Raw genomic sequence first — 17,945 nt, 5'->3', positions numbered from 1 at the left:
TCTAATGTAAGTAGGCCATAACACCATTAGTCAGATGTAAGTAGGCCATAACACCATTAGTCTAATGTAAGTAGACCATAACACCATTAGTCTAATGTAAGTAGACCATAACACCATTAGTCTGAAAAATCTCTTGCGACGAAATCTATTTTATTTTTATGTTTTTTTTTTTTTTTTGTTATAAACGAAATACTAGTACACACAATATATAAAATATTTGCTGTCAAAATACTTCTTAATGACTGTGGAAGGGACACCATCTCATTTACATGTATTTTACATATACATTTACATATATTGTATTTATATCAGCACCTAATGAGGGGGTGATACATGGTTCATCCACCGTTTGTAAGTCACCGATTCTTGAAACTCTCCACAAAGGTTTGAACGCATGTAAGTATGCCATATTGTTGGGAGAGTTTTTTTTCAAATGCTGAGGTGTATCTTCAATGATAGTGGATAGTTTCAGGGACGGATGCAGACACTTTTAAAAAGAAGGGTGTTACCCGAGGTTTCATGCTAGGAAATAAACTGCCAATTTTTTGTCGATTTTACACATGAAAATGAAAAAATTCAATTGAAATGAGGTGCAAACCATCTGCACCCTCCACATGGATCCACCACTGAGTTTTTTTTTTATCTCTTTCATTGCATATGCACTTACATGTATACGTGTCTTTTGAATATGATGTTTCATTTTATACAACAGTTCCTCAATTCTATTTCATAATTGATTCTAACACCTGGTATAAAGTAAAACTGACTGCTTTCTGTTTTCCACAAGTCATTGAACATGCAACATTCAACCCCTGTAATCATGGTATAAAATATCAGATAAATGAAATGAAAGATTCAACTCCTGCAAGAAAAGCTGACTAGCTGAAAATAGACACATAATACATGTACAAACATTATGCATAAACATAAAAAAAAAAACGATATTTTGTCATTCGAATGAAGAGAAAATTAATATACATGTTTATACATTAAATAGGTCTAATACAATGTGAGAATTCTATATTTACAGAATAAAATGGGGCATTTAGACAAAAAAGCTTCACTTGTTTGGTGGACCATGGGCAGTATCCGAATGTTATCTTGAATGGTACTTTTATATTTGAGCACATTGGGTCAACGTTGCAACTATTTGTGTCAAATGTTAAACGTTGACTGAACGCTGAGTGCCTGCTGGGCATACAAGTGTTTAGATGCTGTCTGGACATTTTTCAAGTTGGTAGACCAATTTTCTGAAACTTTCCCGGGATCGTTCATTTTCGAAGCAAACTTGACCACCTCCTCTTTTGAATTGGGATTTCTGAAAAAAATAAAATCCACATGCTTGGTGTTGAAATATATTTTAGATTTTTATCATAAAATGAATAAAAAAGGGAGACTTACATGTATATATGTAGTAGCACCATATGATACTAAACAAAGATATTCTCAGGGCCATTGCTCCCTGAAGTAATATTTATGATGAAATTACGTACAAATAATTAACAATGTATGCGAACTGATTGCGAATTTATACAATTTTCATTAGTTCGTAATGAAGAAATGGACGACAAGATACGCTTCGTTTCCACAATCGGAACTACTCGACCATTTCCGCTAAGCTAAAAAGTAAGTACTAAGTCATTTCCGCTATAATAAGAAATAACCTCGATGAAAAAAAAAAGGATATATATTTTAAATAGACCCTTTTGTGTTAAGTTGCTCAATATACGTAGTATATGCGAGGTAGGGCTTGCGTAATCTAAGAACAAAAGTATTTTCCTCGCGGAAGCGTATATTGAGCATGTTTCACTCATGCTCATCGACCATTCCACAGTCAGCACATAAGGGTCTATTTGCTGCACGGCAGTGATTTGCGGACCAAAAAATTAATTAAGTTCTATCCATCCATTGTTACTATAAAGTTTTGTCAGATATCTCTAGAAGGAAATAGCAGTAACTCATCCAAGAATTTGGGCGGGAAAAGGGGCCCTGAAAAGTAATACGGAACTTTTTAACGGCGATTTATTTTCTCGATATTTTTTTTTCTTGTTTGCAAAATTAGCGAATGACAAATTGCTCGAAATGAGTAGTTTCACTGTAAACTCATTTGGATTTCAAAGAACTCAGCATGGGATCAAAAGCCTCTTATGCGCGAAAACTCAGTTGTATCTATGTAGAAATATAGATGGTTTATAAATATATTATTAACAATGTAGAACAAAGTGGCATCTTTTTGTGAGAAGTCAAGATCTATAGTTTTAAACAGTACAGGTTAAAAAACTTATTTTCCCACAGTAAGAGTGTAACATACATCTACGTATACATGTAGCTGCAATTGACGTTTCCCATAGACGGATCGAAGTGACCCTCCTACCTTATGATAGAAAAGTTGGCTGATTATACAGAAAATTACTTGATAACATTGTAGGAGGCCCTTCTTAAGCCAGTCTGCAGGCCACCCCCTTTTCGGAATTTTTATATCTGCCACATCTCTGTAAAATATACTTACTGTTCTGTTGATGTCGCCGATACAGAGCCAAGTCTTTTTCTTTGATATGGCCCATTTAGAATGGTCCTTCGTTGAATCAAATTCAATTTGTTTCCCTTTGTAAATGAACTTGATCATTTTGATGTTGTAAACCTGTAATGGAATAAGGCGATAGAACCATGCGAACACTTAAGTACTTTAATCCCGGTCGCATTTTTTGCGACAGTCCTAAGTCAGGAATTTCTGGCCTCTGTATGTCTTGTTTCGTTTTCACTTTCAATTTACTTTTATGTCACTGGAGTGTATAGAGGCAACTACGTGTATTTTGCTGCCACTGTGTATAAGAGACAAGAACCCCGCCGGATAAAAAATGTCAGCTCAAGGCCACCCATGGGTTAAATGAACGAAGAGGAAACCCTCACACCACAGGGCAGGTTGCAGCTGACCCTAAAACAATATCGTTATAGAGCCATTTTTTTTAAATGTTCATCAAATTTCAGCTGTCCATAAACAAAACAAAAAATAAAGTTAGTATTGTAAATCGACAGTCCATTTTAAGACGGACATACATGTATTGTAAAATAATATGCATGTAGATACTGGTTATCATGATCATTCCATGAAACTGAAAAAGAATCCCAGAATATTTTTTACAGTTTAAGTCTTTGTACCAAGAGTAATCAAAGGAACCAAGGTTATAGCGGTAATCAAAAGAATGTAATCCAGGGACAAAGACCAGACATGGAAAACAGACATTCACAACAAAGAACATAAAGTAACTAAAATTATACATACAAAGTAACAAAAGTAAATGAGGAACTCGGACTCCACTAAAAACTGGGAGCATGGACCAGGTCCAAACTGAGTCAAAAAGTCAGGATTTTTTCCGACTTCATTGTTCGAGCGTCTAAGTCATCATGGGACACCAAAAAGGAATGAACTAAATATATAAATATGTGTAGGCATAATCATATAGCCCAATGTCTCAACTCTCAAACTATCACACAAACTGCAGTTACATTTACGGTTATTGAGTTAAAATATTTAAATTATGAAACACTACCCCACCTAAAAATCGCTAATCTTGACATATTGTTCACTGTCGAAACCCGTGGAGTAGTAATAAACCCTTAGAGCTGACATTTTTCACGTGGTTGTCGTCTGACATATTCACCATATCCATTCTCCTAATATGCTTCAGAAAAAAACGAACTATTTGGTATTTACTCTATAGTATAAAGTAGCACTCCAGCTAAGGATCAAGCAAAATGTGATTCATGGGTAAAAAGCCTACATATTTTTATTTTTGATATTTTGTTTGAAATGTCATAGTAAACAAAAATTAACATTTGGTTTTTCATATAACCCGTGCTCTTAGGAAATAAAAATTGTATAGAATGCACTGTAGATTTCAAAATTAACGGTGATAACTCTGAAATGACGCTCAAATACAATAGAATCTACTGTTCAATGTTGATTATCTCCTAAGAGCAGGCAGATTTGAATGAATAATTACACATTTCATAGTATAGACCCATAAAACAACTTAATTACAAAAATAAAAATATGTAGCCTTTTTTAGGGTGCATCACATTTTTCAGATTTTGTATGATTCTTACAAAGACATAACAATTGATACTTCTGGTGTTCTTTTGATGACTTGTGGGGATTTTTTTATTTTGAATACCGCGGGTATGATGTAATACAACTCAGTGACCGTAAGTGTTAAGCAACTTTTTTGAGACATTAATCATATCTAGTATATAAATTTGCATGTAAAGTTACTTCTTTCTGCAGAAAATAGAAGTATAAGGTTGAAGATTAAAAAGGCAACACAAAATTGGATTGGCTTGCCTCAACAAGTTATAATAAAAAATGGCCAGAAATACAAGAAAATATATATATCAGTTTATTTTTTTTTGCGACAAAACTATTCGTATGTGGTAGGTAATAGGGTACCTGAAAATCATATTAAAGTTGATGAGTAGGGGACGCACGAAGGGTTATCTCAGCCCACGTACTATTTAGTTTTTAATGAACAGAAACGGCTGGTGTCTTTCCAGCAGCAGTAACCACTCTTCCACTTTGAGCATATAAATTCACATAAAATTATGTGTTTTATTGGTGTTTGTGTATCTGTGTGTGCGGTGTTTTTTTGTGCGTGTTTATTACGCTATTTTTGATGTGTTAATTTTGGTGTTTTCGATCGCGAGGTTGATTTCCCTCTCGTTAAACTTTTCCATTTGCATAACCTATGAGTTATCTTGAATTAATCCTTAAGCACTTGATACCTTATGTGGTATAGTACAGTTTGACGGAAGACGTTCGTCCTCGGTGCGTGCAGTCCTCCAGGTCTGGACAAGTAGATCATCTTCCAGGCATCCCGAAAGAAAACCATCATACAAGTCCCTGCCAAAGTTACTATATTTGGCATATGCGAAAAATGTCCCTCCACCAATCGTCTGTACTTTGATTCTTGTTTGCCAAGGTGGAGTTGTGACGTGAATATCTCCAAATCTATGGCCATACAGTAGCTTCTTTAGAGTCGGATATTCACGTAGAAACTCTGATGGAAGCTCCTTATCGTAGACATTAGGATAATTGTATCTGAATATATTCCCTGCAATCGAACAAAACTACCGACTTCATACAAAATAATTTCTCTCAAGTTACCGACAAAGCATTGTGATCCCTATATCCGAGTCATTTTCTAACATATCTCTTTAAAATTCAGTTTCTTTGTGATTTTGAAAGTTATGTATTTTTTTCCTATTTTCCCAAGACTTTCTTGTATTTATTGATTATAGTCAAGTATATGGTGCATTTTTTTACTTTCATGTAAAAGTCTACAATACTGTGAAACTATGTAAACCGAAACTTTTTTATGACAAACATCCCCACTTAGCAAGTGGCCATATAACTATATATGTCATTAAAGAGAATTACAGTCGAACTTCACTCGCTCGAACTCGGATGGCTCGAACACCCGGGATTTCTCGAACACAATTCAAAGTACCAAAATTTTCTCCCATATAATCAATATAAATAACCTTGGATTTCTCGAACACTCGAACTGACTAGTCGGTCCGCTCGGTAATAAATCTTAGAGAATAACCCTCACTAACTGGAACTCGTCAGCAATTTTGTCAGCTTGGGTAATAAAAGGTGTGAAAAACTGAAACCCTATCATTAATCATTGTCATTTTAGTTAATTACAGGTAAAATTTAAGTCATCACTAATTAGGTAGTTTTGATCTTTATTATAACACTGATTGAAATTCGAGAATGATCTGAAGTCGGTATGATAAAAGCATGAAAGAAAATCGGATGAAAACAAATTATTGACCATGGAACTCGAACTCTGAACGTTTTTAAAAGCGAACACAGCATTTTTAATGTTCACAAATCAACATAATCTTCCAAAAGCGAACGTAAAAGATCCACGAACTAACACAACTTCGTAGGAAGTAGGCAATTTCTAACGATAAAGTCGAACTCGGACCGGCACCGAAAAAAAATCCGGAAATATACGAACTTCAATTTCTCGAACTCCCGATGACTCGAACACATTTCAATGGCCCCCTGGAGTTGGAGCTACCGAGGTTTTGTACAAAATTCATAATTCCGTAACGTAGGTATCTCAGAGGCGATTCCAGGATTTCATTTGGGGGCTTGAATATAATTATAGGTCGAGCGTAGTCAGGCAAGTAAATATTTTTTGGGATCTAATTTGTGGAATATCAAGATTTCATACCCCATCCAAATCATTTCCCATTATTTAGGGGGCTTCTATTGCAGGGAATGCCTTGATGTCTGGTATATTGTATTTGTATTATGACTTGTACTGTGTCTCTCCTTTTCAGGTTCGTCGTTCATCTACTTCCTGTTGATTGATCGACTTAGTTATGTTTTATGGGTTGTACACAGCTTCTATCAGAGGAAATGATTATATTTATTTTGTATTATGATTCGTACCACGTACTCGGCATTTCATGTATTTCAGAACGAGAACTACATACCAATGAAACAGATCTTGTTTTTTACTGGTTCGACACGGTAAGCCGGATCTGTATTGTGTAAACCCACAGAAGCAACCACCCACAGGCCAGTGTGTCACCCAACTCCGACACATAACTACGAGCATACCAATAGTTACTCTCTATTCCATATAATTGTAAATGCCACGTGCTTTGTTGAAAAGCTTAAAGACTTGGGTATGAATCGTAAGATTCGGTCGGTGATCGAACACATCATGCGAGAACCCTACCGAAAAGGAGTTTGACAATTTTAGTCTCATCGCTGACAGAACATTGATGCTGTTTGAACATATTAACTGTACTTACCAACTGTGTTGTCAATGTGACCGTGTAGTATAGACATACAAAGAAATGTCTGTCCATTCGTCAAACTAAAACCACTAAAATCCAATCCCTTGTTGATATATGGCGGGAATTTCGGAACACTGTGGACAAGCCAAAACCCAGAATTCTTATCAAAACCAAGAACTCCTGCAAATAGATAAGTATGTAAGTCCCCAAACACGAAGGGTCGGGGACTTATTATTTTTTTGCACGGTTTCTTCTGTATTATTTTTTACGGGTGAACTTTTCTGTGCGTTTTCCTGGAAACTAATAGAGGGATTGGAACGAAACTTACTCAGAATTGGTCCTCATCCCACAGATGCACGCCACAAAAAAAAAAAAAAAACAAAAAAAAAACAAAACAAAAAACAAAACAAAACAAAACAAAACAAAAAACAAACAAAAAAACAAAAAAAAAAAAAAAACAAATGGAAGGAGGTGCGCTTCAGCGGAAAAGAAAATATGTCATAATATAGGACATTGCGATATCTCGGAACCCTAGGTTGCCAGGAACTTCAAAATTTGTTATGTGCTAGAATTTAACGAGTTAAAAATATTATGCAAACAAAAAATGGGAATCGATACTTTTTGTGTCTTTATTGTAACAAAAAAAAACAAAAAAATGATTTTTCGTATGTTTTTTTTTGTAATTTAAGGAATATCTGATTGAGATATCTTTATTAAACTGATCATATATATGTAGAACAACCTTATCGTGTTATGACGCATATTTTGAAATATTCGAGATGGCTGCCATGTCAAAATGGTCTCCATCCATAGTGTCCCAATTAAAAAAAAGTGTTAAATTAATCAAAATTTTATTAAACTTGGTATTTAAGCTTAAGCGTATATGAAAATTTCAAAATTTTGGGATCTGGGACCATTTTGGGAACTTCGGAGGGGTGGGCGACTTAATATGCGATTTATTTGCAAGCAAAACTTAAAACTTGTTATTTTTATTAGATCGAAGAATTTATATAGCAGTCCCCAGAGCCTTTAAATTTGTCTGATGTCATCTGTAATTATCTTACATTTCAGTTGTAAAAAAGCCCTTTAATTGGCATTTAATTCCCTATCTAGTTTCAAATACAAATAGTCAGTCCATTTTATAGGTATTTCTAATGTAACAAATATAAATCTATGCTATTTACTCCAATAAACAAACCAAAAAAACAACTATTCCTGAGAACTAAATATGTTGATTAATTGGAATCGTATCAACAAGGGTACAATTAAAAGTAGTTGACCTAATTTTTAGACGCATAATAAAGCTAGAAATGAAAACCATAGTAATATGAAAAGGAATACCATAAGTTATGGAGCTTTCTACAGATTATTTCATGCAAGTCCTTGCGGATCCAAATATTTACAAAAAGGCGGCAGTAGATCCGATCAAGAAACTATATAAAAAATTAAGTGTTCCATGCTATTGTTTGGCGCTCATTTTTGGCATAATTTTTTTTACAAAAAGTGTAGCATAATTTCCGAAACCATTCCGACGTATCACTCACTGTTTTGTGTAGTTTTATTACGGTTACATGTACCGACTCGTGACATCGGAGCACGGGGATGAAACTTTGCTTACACGATGGCATAGGAATTCCGATGATGCATTTCGCATGAGTGGTGCCATCTCTGTCCTTGTGATAGTGCTTTTTTTGTAATTATCATTTTATTTAGCTATTTTGGCAATGTGAAAAGATAATAGAACTACATGTGCGCGGGGGCTTTATAAGTATATAGCTTGTGTTTTCTGCACCAGACATAATTGTTGGGATTATTTTCTAAGCCTTTGGCGTTTATGTTACTATGTACGCGTGCCTGGAACTTGGTGCCCAAGAAACTAAGCACTTTAAATGACACATATGTGTCTGTAAGATAATTGTAGCGCTTGAGCTATAAAGCGTATCAACTGAGGAATGTAGATAGTCGAGAGGCACATGTATCTAAGAACATGATTCTTTTCAATGATTGTGGCTGAAGTTAGAATGATTTGACCGACAGTTTCGACCTGAAAAAATTTTAAAAACTGGGAAAAGCCAACTAGTAGTTTGTTGTTCAATTACGCTGTATTTTGGAAAGTTTTGTATTCATTCATCTTGGTGTTCTATGTAAACCGGCATTCAACCGGAATATTACCCAAACTGGAGTACTGCTATATGTACTATCATAAATTTGGTGTGTGTGTGTGTGTGTTTTGTAATGTCCTTCCTAATCAGAATGAATTTAAAAATAAATCCAGAGTTCAAATCGATTCAGTACAAGAGTACTTTGGTTATCAATTGATTTTTTTTTAAGATACAGTTTGATTTCCTTTGTTGTTCACCAAAAGATCTGGTTTATTTGTCTTACTATATTAGTATGATATATGTAAATTGTTTTGTCATTTGCCCTATAACTGTGTGTTAGCTGGTTTGCAGTACTCATGCCTTCATTTATTTTTCACCTTTTTTAATGTGATATCATAGAATCACTTTCGGGTTTGCTTTATCATATATTAATGCTGTCTCGATTACAAATACCGGCGTTTTTAGTTAAAGGGGCACTTTTCATCAATTTAGGTCGGAGATCAGAATTTATGTAGCAGTCACCAGGCCCAATCAAACCGGTCATTTTTTTTTATATTCATGTTGTCTACAAATAGGCCACTTGATGTTTAGCTGGGTAGATCGAACTATGAGATTATGAATTGTCATCAATGCTAGAAAAGAAAATATGCTCAGTAACAATAAAATAACTGTATTTACAATCATGTGGAGCGGATCCAAATAATGTGCATTTACAAAACGGGGCAGTGCCAGTGAATCCAATATAGAAAGAGGTTCTAGGCTATTGTTTGCTTTCTACAGACGCATATTAACAAAAAAGTGCCCCAACTCCCGAAACCATCTCGATGTATCTATCACTGTCTCGTGCATTTCAGAACCACAGCATTAATATGGATGGAGCGTGAACGACGTCCTATATGTGTCGAATGTTAGACCAGAACTATGAATGGCTAAAAATTTTCTTGCAAGCGAATGGACACGGAAGTAATGAAACGAAAAGAATCGATAAAAAGTGACGCAAAACGAAACAACTCGAAACAAAATGACTAAAAAATAATTAAAATCTGAAAAACAACGAAACGGAATGAACCGAAACGAAAATCAAATACATGTAAAAGAAATCTTTAAAGACGTTTTGTTGTTTATAGGTACCATATGTTTTACATATGACAGTCAATTCGACCTAAAGATGTTTCGGACCATAATAATACTGAGCATGTATTAGGTTAATTCAGACGTAAAGCAGGAATAGGAAGGTAATTATAATAATAATACAGGGCTTAAACGAAATTGGCATTAATTTATGTTTCTACGAGAGTGTTTTTCATATTCATAATTTGGAAATTATTTGCTGTGTAGAATTGTATTAAGCTTTTCCTGAAGAAAGTGACTAGTCTCATAGTTTGAGGTCACATATTGAGCTCCGTGCATAATAGGCATAGCCTATTATTATATTAAAATATAGCATTTCCTTGCCGAAATGGTTTTATTATCTACGGCCACAGAAGTCATTCTTATTCCATTTCCTCATGAACGAAAATAAAATTTAAAAAGAAGTCGAATCTAACGAACTTAAAACTGATCGCTAGGTTGACAATAAATTTTGGTACGGTCATCGCATCCTGACATCAGAAGGATATGACAAATAAAAATAGAATAACTACTAGTATGCTTTGATGGTGGCATAGCACTTTTTTGATCATGCATTTGTTTTCAAGGAATGATGTCAATCTGTGTTCTGCTATTTGTCATAATCATTCTATTTGACGGTTTGACTATTTGACTGTGTAAAGAAACTTCATGTTATTTAAAAAGTAAATGCATCCAGGATTATATCTGATAATAGAGCTGTACGTGTTCAAAAGACTGAAAAGTTCATGGGTCAGACGTTATTGTAGAAATTGGACATGTTAATGTACATGTATGTGTTTGTGGAACTAGGTGCCATGAAACTAAGGCATCCGACCAGTTTATACAGAAGAGGGATGGGATTAATCAGCTGCTGCAGAAAAAATAAATTATTTTTGCGCAACATAAGATCGAAGCCTCCACCCTTCGGGAAGAAAATGGAATGACATGTGCCCAAGTGCTTGTACTGGACACATACGTGTATTTACGAAAGTTTGTAGATATTGTGCTATAATAGCTTAGTTGTAGCTAGATGGTAGATACTGTACACCATGTACATGTACATGTATCTAAGAGCTGGATTCATTTCAACGATTGTGCATGGCTCAAGTTTGAATAGTTTGACAAATAGTTTCGACTCGTAGTTCGATATCAAAGCTGAATTTCTGTTTTGAAAAAAGGAAAAGGCAAACCGATACATTGTAGTTTGTAATTCAATTAATGCAGGATGTCGGATAGTTTTGTCTTCTTTCATCTATGCAAACCGACAACGAACCTGTATATTGTACGAACTGGCGCACTGCTACGATGTCACGTGATTTTTGGGTAATATTTTGAAGATATGTAAATGTAAATTAAATGACACTCACAATTTCAATCAAATAGTTTAATGCTAAGAATTTACAATAACAAGCTTGTATTTAGACATGTTTGAAGTCGATCCCAGCTCTTTCTTTTTATCCTATCCCTATTTTTGCAATTTGACGGTTATTGGAGGCGTAATAATTCAAACAATCGATATAAATTGATTCTGTGCATGCATACTTAGATTTCTACATGAATTTTTAAGTACAAGTCCATATAAAATTCAGACAATTGATTATTCATGCATGTCAAAAAACCCATCATATTACTTTTATTTCTTGTTAAGAAACATGCACTTACAGATCACATTCCAACTCATCGTTTGTCATTTGGTTGTAGTTGCACTTTTTAGATAAACATGATATAGATTGTGTAATATGATAATGGTACTTTGCAAGAGTTATCGTTCTTGATTTGGTTTAATTCGGTTGAATTTTGAGGGGGATAAATTTATGACTTTCTAGAAAATACAGATCAGAATATAGAAAGGACAACATCGTTGCCCCAAAATGTAGCATATGCATGTAGACCGAAAAAGCATAGTTTGTTCCGTATGTTTTTCTACACAATGAATCACATCTACTGTAGGCCCTGTCTGAATTTTATAAAGACTGGTACTTAGACACAGACCATTGAGGGCCTGGAAAAAAGTTTTTTTTCAGCTGCAAAAAGCTATAATCTTTTTCTTTAAATCTACATTTTTAAGTATTGTGGAAACGATTGAATCATATTTTTTTCTGTTCATGGCTGAGTAAAAATACTTTTTGCTCAAATTTGGAATAAATTATTTTTCAATATAATCCCAGCCCTCCTCGGTATAAAAATTGTCGGTATCTTAATAAGACAGGGATAGAACCGACCATACACATATAATTATGTATATATATGTGGATCGTACCTTTTGTATGGCCATGATTGGCATTTGTTGAATTCGGTGTCTGATCGTTGTACAGGACGTACGAGAAGGGACCAGTCTGAAATTGGAAATATACATGTGCTGTCAATAACATTGTGTATAATAAACATGTACTGTCAACAATATTTAGTACATGAATGTATAATGTAGGTTGAATCGTACATAGATTCCGTTCTCTGTATAAGGTCAAAGGTAATTAAGTTTTAAGTGAAATTAGGACAAAACTAAAGACGAAGAAAAAAAAACGAAGATGGAAAATGTTAAGATTTTGCCTACTATAGGCCATTAATTATATAAAATATATTCTAAAGATTCAATGTCTTCGATTCTACTCCAAAATTGTTACCTGTATAGAGAAAGGTGTCTTATAGAGACCTGAGCGACAAACACATACTGCGAGACAACTAACACAAAGAAGAAACAATGTAATAATAATAACAGGATAATTAATTGGAAAGAGTGAATAACCAAAATATGATCACGAGTGCCGAAGAACGCCTAGATTTAACGGGTGTGCGGAACTTGTTCCGCACACGAGTTAAATCTTAATGCGTTCTTGGCACGAATGATGATATTTTGGTTATTCACGATAACCAATTGATTATCCTATTTATTGTATAGATTTCCTGCATTATTCATTGGTACTTTCAACATAAACTTAAAATTTTGTGAACGGCGGATTGATATTCATGTTGTCACGTTTTGGCGGGAGAAAGCACGAGAGTGAAATTACCGAATTTATTTATTTAACTGAAAAGGATACACTGGGAACAGTCAGTAAATCACTGCTATCTATATAATTATAGACTCCATAGTGGGGTTACTGGTTGTGTTGGCCAGCTGGAACCCTGATTAGGTGCGCCTTCTCTAAAAGAATAACTCTTCACTTTTTTCAAGTGCAGTAGTGATTAACTGGAGGGAAATTGTACAATGGTGATAACACTGATGTATCAGTCAAGCGGCATTTATATTTTCTTTAAAATTTGATCTTTTGAACTTTTGTCAAATCTCACACATTTGCATTATGAAAACTTGGCAGCCCTGTTAGTATTCTTAGAACCACTGATGATTAGATACAGTCAGTCAGGAAGTGTGATCTGCATGCTGAGCAAATACTAATCGGATCATTTCAGTTTTTTCTCGTAAAAAAAAAAATCCCAGTAGTTCTAATGGAAGGTGCAAAAATATTGGACAATGTCCACTAGGAGGGTAAGTGACATACATATATATCTATGAATAAGATCTGTCTATGCTCATCTCTTTGTTCTGTTGCAGTATACCTCATATACTTCAACGTATTTTTACGACCAAATGACAGTTAATGAATAACTTTTAAAAATACGACTATTGATCACTTACAGCATTTGACTCGTATATTGGTTTCAATGTAAAAACTAATGGGTTTCCATCGAACTCGTTTATAGCAGTTTCTGCTAACGACAGTGTTGGGTTGTTATCATCCATATAGTAGAAAGCTATTCCTTTTCTTAAATAATCATCACCTGATTCTGGGATTTTTGGCATCTTATAAATAACAAACCTTAAAAATAACATATATATGTATATATATATTATAGAAAAAAGAAAAAAACAGGGAATAGAAGCCCATTTATATACAAACTGGAAAAATCGCTCCATTCAAGTAAGTAACTCAGTATTACCACCGCATAGTTTAGTAATGCCACTGAAGCTAGATATACTTGCTGTATTTTTCCTGGCCCTGAGATGGCTTAATTAGTCTGATATTGTTATTTCTTAATGATCTAATTATGTCATTGATATTGTGTATACGAGTTTTTGATTTGTAATTTTCGGGAAGCAGGGCTTTCCATCGTCCATTTGATTATTCTTGCCTTGTTTTGTGAGAATATATCCTGTTATGGACTTTTAACGAAGTCAATACGTTATATATGGACCTGTTCAGATTATGTTGACTGACGACAAAGTCCGAGGTCAATATAATCTAACAGGCGTATTGGACGGCTAGATCCCGTATTGGGGCACTTTTTTGTTTGTATTGTATAGGCAGTTTTTATCATATTTATGCTAATATTCGACCTTTAGTCATTTAAAAATAGATATTCTAATATGGCGACTTCATATCTTCAAACAGTCTATGTCTGTACAACCCCACCTTTAGCACCTGCGCACTGTCTCTTTTCTTTCGCTGTCGCTTCGAGACAAAACACTCATTTAAAAACGTTAACGCGATGATTTAGCGGCTGAGAGGTTATCTAATTGAAATCAATTATATAAACACACACATTTAACACATACGATGACATAAATATATAAATTTAATCCAACTTCCATACAGGGAAGGTTAAACGGAACAGCTGTCATGTCGGCTACGCCTAGGGAAATTTTTGTCACAAAAATTACGGTAACCGTATTTGTCATATTAGAAAAGAAATAAAACATGGGTTTGGCATTTATATTCTCATTTTACACCTCGCTGTCGCCCGGTGTTAAATAATCGAATATAAATGCCCTTCCCAAATCTACCCCCTCCATGAATTATTTCTTAAGTGTTAACGTTTACCAAGTATTGTACTTTTCATTCCCTTACACCAGATGTTTCAGTAGATCAAAGATGGTGAAATTGTGTTTGATGGTCTATGCCATCAGGGGTCTTAAATCGCAATAAAACATTTTTATTTTTATTTTTTATACTAAGGGAAAATAATATTGTAGTAATAATAATAAACGGGGTAAAACATTAAGGTTCTCCAACTTCGTTACCAAAAATGATGGCATATTATGAGCATGTACAAGTGACCGGCGAATGTGTATTGTTGTCGCAAATGCATTAACTACATGTTTACTTTTGATCACCAGTAACCAATGGTAACCTATTACCCAGGTGATTCTGATATCTATTATTCTACATGTACATGTACCTCTAGTTTAGATATCGAAAATATATTTCACTAGATCTAAAAAAAAATATTTAGCTTACTGGTTTCTCAAGTTACGTTTTCTGTCAATTTTCGTTTTGCGATTATGTGCAATTTTACAGTTTAGCCGTCTTGGCTGAAAAATTTAAGTAATAATGGCGGTTGAGTAATCATTTTTGGTTTTGGTTAATGTATTGATAGGAAGAATATAAACATGATAAATGAGTTAATAAACTGTTACAGTCATGAAACTGCCGATAACCTCATTTATTCGAAATGAGAAAAAGTGAATCGACGGAGGCACTCCTTTCTATCAATGGCCGGTTAATATCTAATATGAGTACTCAAATTTACTGGTAATTAATCGGCCATTAATATAATCAAGTGCCCAAGGAAATATGCCAAAAAAACAACGATCCTATCAAACTGCAGAGAGAAAATAAAACACAGCAAAAGGAAATTGATTAGACTTCTGTGAAATTAAAAAAAAATCATGCGTCACTCATAAACCAAAAAAAAACCAAAAATTTAAAATCGCCTAATATAACAAAAAATCGGAAGTTGCTGACAAGATACGCACACAGAAGATATAGCGGGATTGAATTAGTTTAAGCGGCCACCAACAATCTTCTAAATTTATGTAGACAACAATATAGGTTATAACTCATGATGCATAATGTCATACAAAAAACTGAAAAAGAAAATGATTTAAAAAAAGTTCAAAACATACAACCAATCTTTGGTTCGGGATTATTGTATTTTTGAGATAAAAGACTATATAAAAATCCCACTTTGTATAGGAAGATGAATGTATGGTTACCCCCCAAAAAGTAATATGGTAACATAAACTATGGTGTATATATAGACCACAAAACATTGTTCTTTCTGTGTATGTTTCAGCAAATTGCATCATCACTACCATCAAGTGTGCTTAAATTTTATAATGACTGGTATTTTGACGATATACATGTACATGCTTACCAATCTACAGGATCTCCAGTCTTAGATCTGCATTGCATAGAATATACATGACTTTCCAGTAACAAACACACAAACAAAATACGAACAAGCATCATATGTTGTACCTTTTGAGCCGCCATTACATGTATATGATCTAGTTAATCACAATCTGATGATAACAGTGGGTTTTCCACATCATATGAGAGAACAACGTCTTTTAAGTAGCTGTCTATACAAGAATCATGCAAAATCTGAAAAAAATGTGATACAAGCCAAAAAATGCTATTTATTTTTATTTTTGTAATTAAGTTGTTTTATGGGTCTATTCTTAGAAATGTGTAACTATTCATTCAAATCTGCCTCTCTTAGGATGTAATCAACATCGAAAATCCAATAGATTCTATTGCATGTGAGTGTCATTTACAGAGTTATTTCCCTTAATTTTGAAAACTACAGTGTATTCTATATAATTTTAACTCCTAAGAACACGGGTTATATGAAAAACTGAATGTTAATATCTGTAACTATTGCAATTCAAACAAAATATCAAAATAAAATTATGTAGGCTTATTTTGCATGATTCTTAGCTCGAGTGCTACTTAAGAACAAATAATTTCCGTTCGAGTTTTACTTCCTTATTTTCATCAACTATGTACTTTCTGAAACTGTCGCATTGACAATGGAAAAGCAAAATTGATACTATGTACGTGACATTGTCATTTAAACTTTGCACTTATCCATAGATTAAATGGTTATTATATTGTCTGTGCAGTGATGGATCCAGGTGGTTCCGGGACCTCCTTTTGTAAACTTTTACTTCGTGATATTAAAATTTCCGCAAAAATGAGCATATAATAGCCTAGAATCTCCTTCCTGTCTGAACTCTTTTTTCCAAAATCTCTTGATCAGCCTCTGCTGTGGATATACATGTAGCTAACATGGTTCAGCGCTCGCTTAGCATGTGAGGGGATGGATGTCGGTTCTCCAGTTACTTCTTTGTTCAATTAAACGAACACATTTCTTTCCACTTATATTTTCATAGGTATTCAATGAATTTTTTACTATTATCCTGCAAAACTAAAGAAAATTCGAAAAATTAAGGAATTTTCAATATTTATTTCATTGGAACTTCATAACCCAAAGTAGCCCAAAGGCATCCGGTATTTTTGTAATGTATTGCACACTGTCGACACTGTCAATAATAAGCATTTATGTTTGGTTTAGTTGGGCATGGAGGTATCAATGATATTGTCTATTTGCGAGTGTTCCAACAATCTTTCGAAATGTAGACGATTGTAGTTTTCGAATTATCACTTGCTGAAGTTTGGCAATTTTACATTCCATATTTGACTCGCAAAATATGATCCAATTGTACACTAATACTCCTATTAATTTCCGTAAACATTTCCGTAAACATTTCCGTAAACAAATGGTATGCTACAATGTAATATCTACAAAGATCTAATTAGTCTCTTCTATATAGTAGTGTAGAGGAAGTATATAATAATGATTTTGTTTGCTTTACTATCCACATCGTTCAGTTTTAGTGATAGAACTGCTATTTAGAAAAAAATAAAACTGTACTGATGCTTTTCAAGAATGCTTCAGTGCTCTCCATCAATTGAAAACTGTTGTTAGAGCTATCCGTTTGTTGGCATTACCAGATTTTTGTGATGTCTGTCCTACCGCAAAACCATGACGAGTATGAGGAAAATATAAACACAACCAAAATGTAAATCATCATGTCTTAAAGAAAATGATTCCATACATGTAGTTGATAAA

General features: G+C 34.1%; 1 protein-coding gene across 1 annotated transcript; it reads right to left on the bottom strand.

The window, feature by feature from the left end:
• Positions 1-133: 133 nt before the first annotated feature.
• LOC148597464 (plancitoxin-1-like) lies at positions 134-17,514 on the bottom strand. The gene is made up of 7 exons (XM_088562915.1): positions 16,185-17,514; positions 13,666-13,846; positions 12,289-12,364; positions 6,832-6,996; positions 4,780-5,108; positions 2,510-2,641; positions 134-1,318 (listed from the first exon to the last, which is right to left on the bottom strand). Exons 1-7 carry the CDS (start codon positions 16,301-16,303, stop codon positions 1,208-1,210), a joined length of 1,113 nt encoding a protein of 370 aa, XP_088419041.1. The 5' UTR covers positions 16,304-17,514; the 3' UTR covers positions 134-1,207.
• Positions 17,515-17,945: the final 431 nt, after the last annotated feature.

The sequence above is a fragment of the Perna viridis genome, chromosome 15 (assembly GCF_037379345.1).
Source record: "Perna viridis isolate PV_CMFRI_1.1 ecotype Kerala chromosome 15, ASM3737934v1, whole genome shotgun sequence".
Classification (NCBI taxonomy): domain Eukaryota; kingdom Metazoa; phylum Mollusca; class Bivalvia; order Mytilida; family Mytilidae; genus Perna; species Perna viridis.
This window is presented reverse-complemented; position numbering and strand designations above follow the sequence as displayed.

Bases quoted from the DNA above. Each gene is read 5' to 3' on its own strand.
- LOC148597464 (XM_088562915.1), bottom strand. From the start codon at position 16,303: ATGGCGGCTCAAAAGGTACAACATATGATGCTTGTTCGTATTTTGTTT. The intron at 6,997-12,288 runs GTACGATCCACA...ATCTATTTGCAG, and splicing joins CAATCATGGCCATACAAAAG to GAGTTCTTGGTTTTGATAAG. The intron at 1,319-2,509 runs GTAAGTATATTT...TATTTTTTTCAG, and splicing joins TCGGCGACATCAACAGAACA to AAATCCCAATTCAAAAGAGG.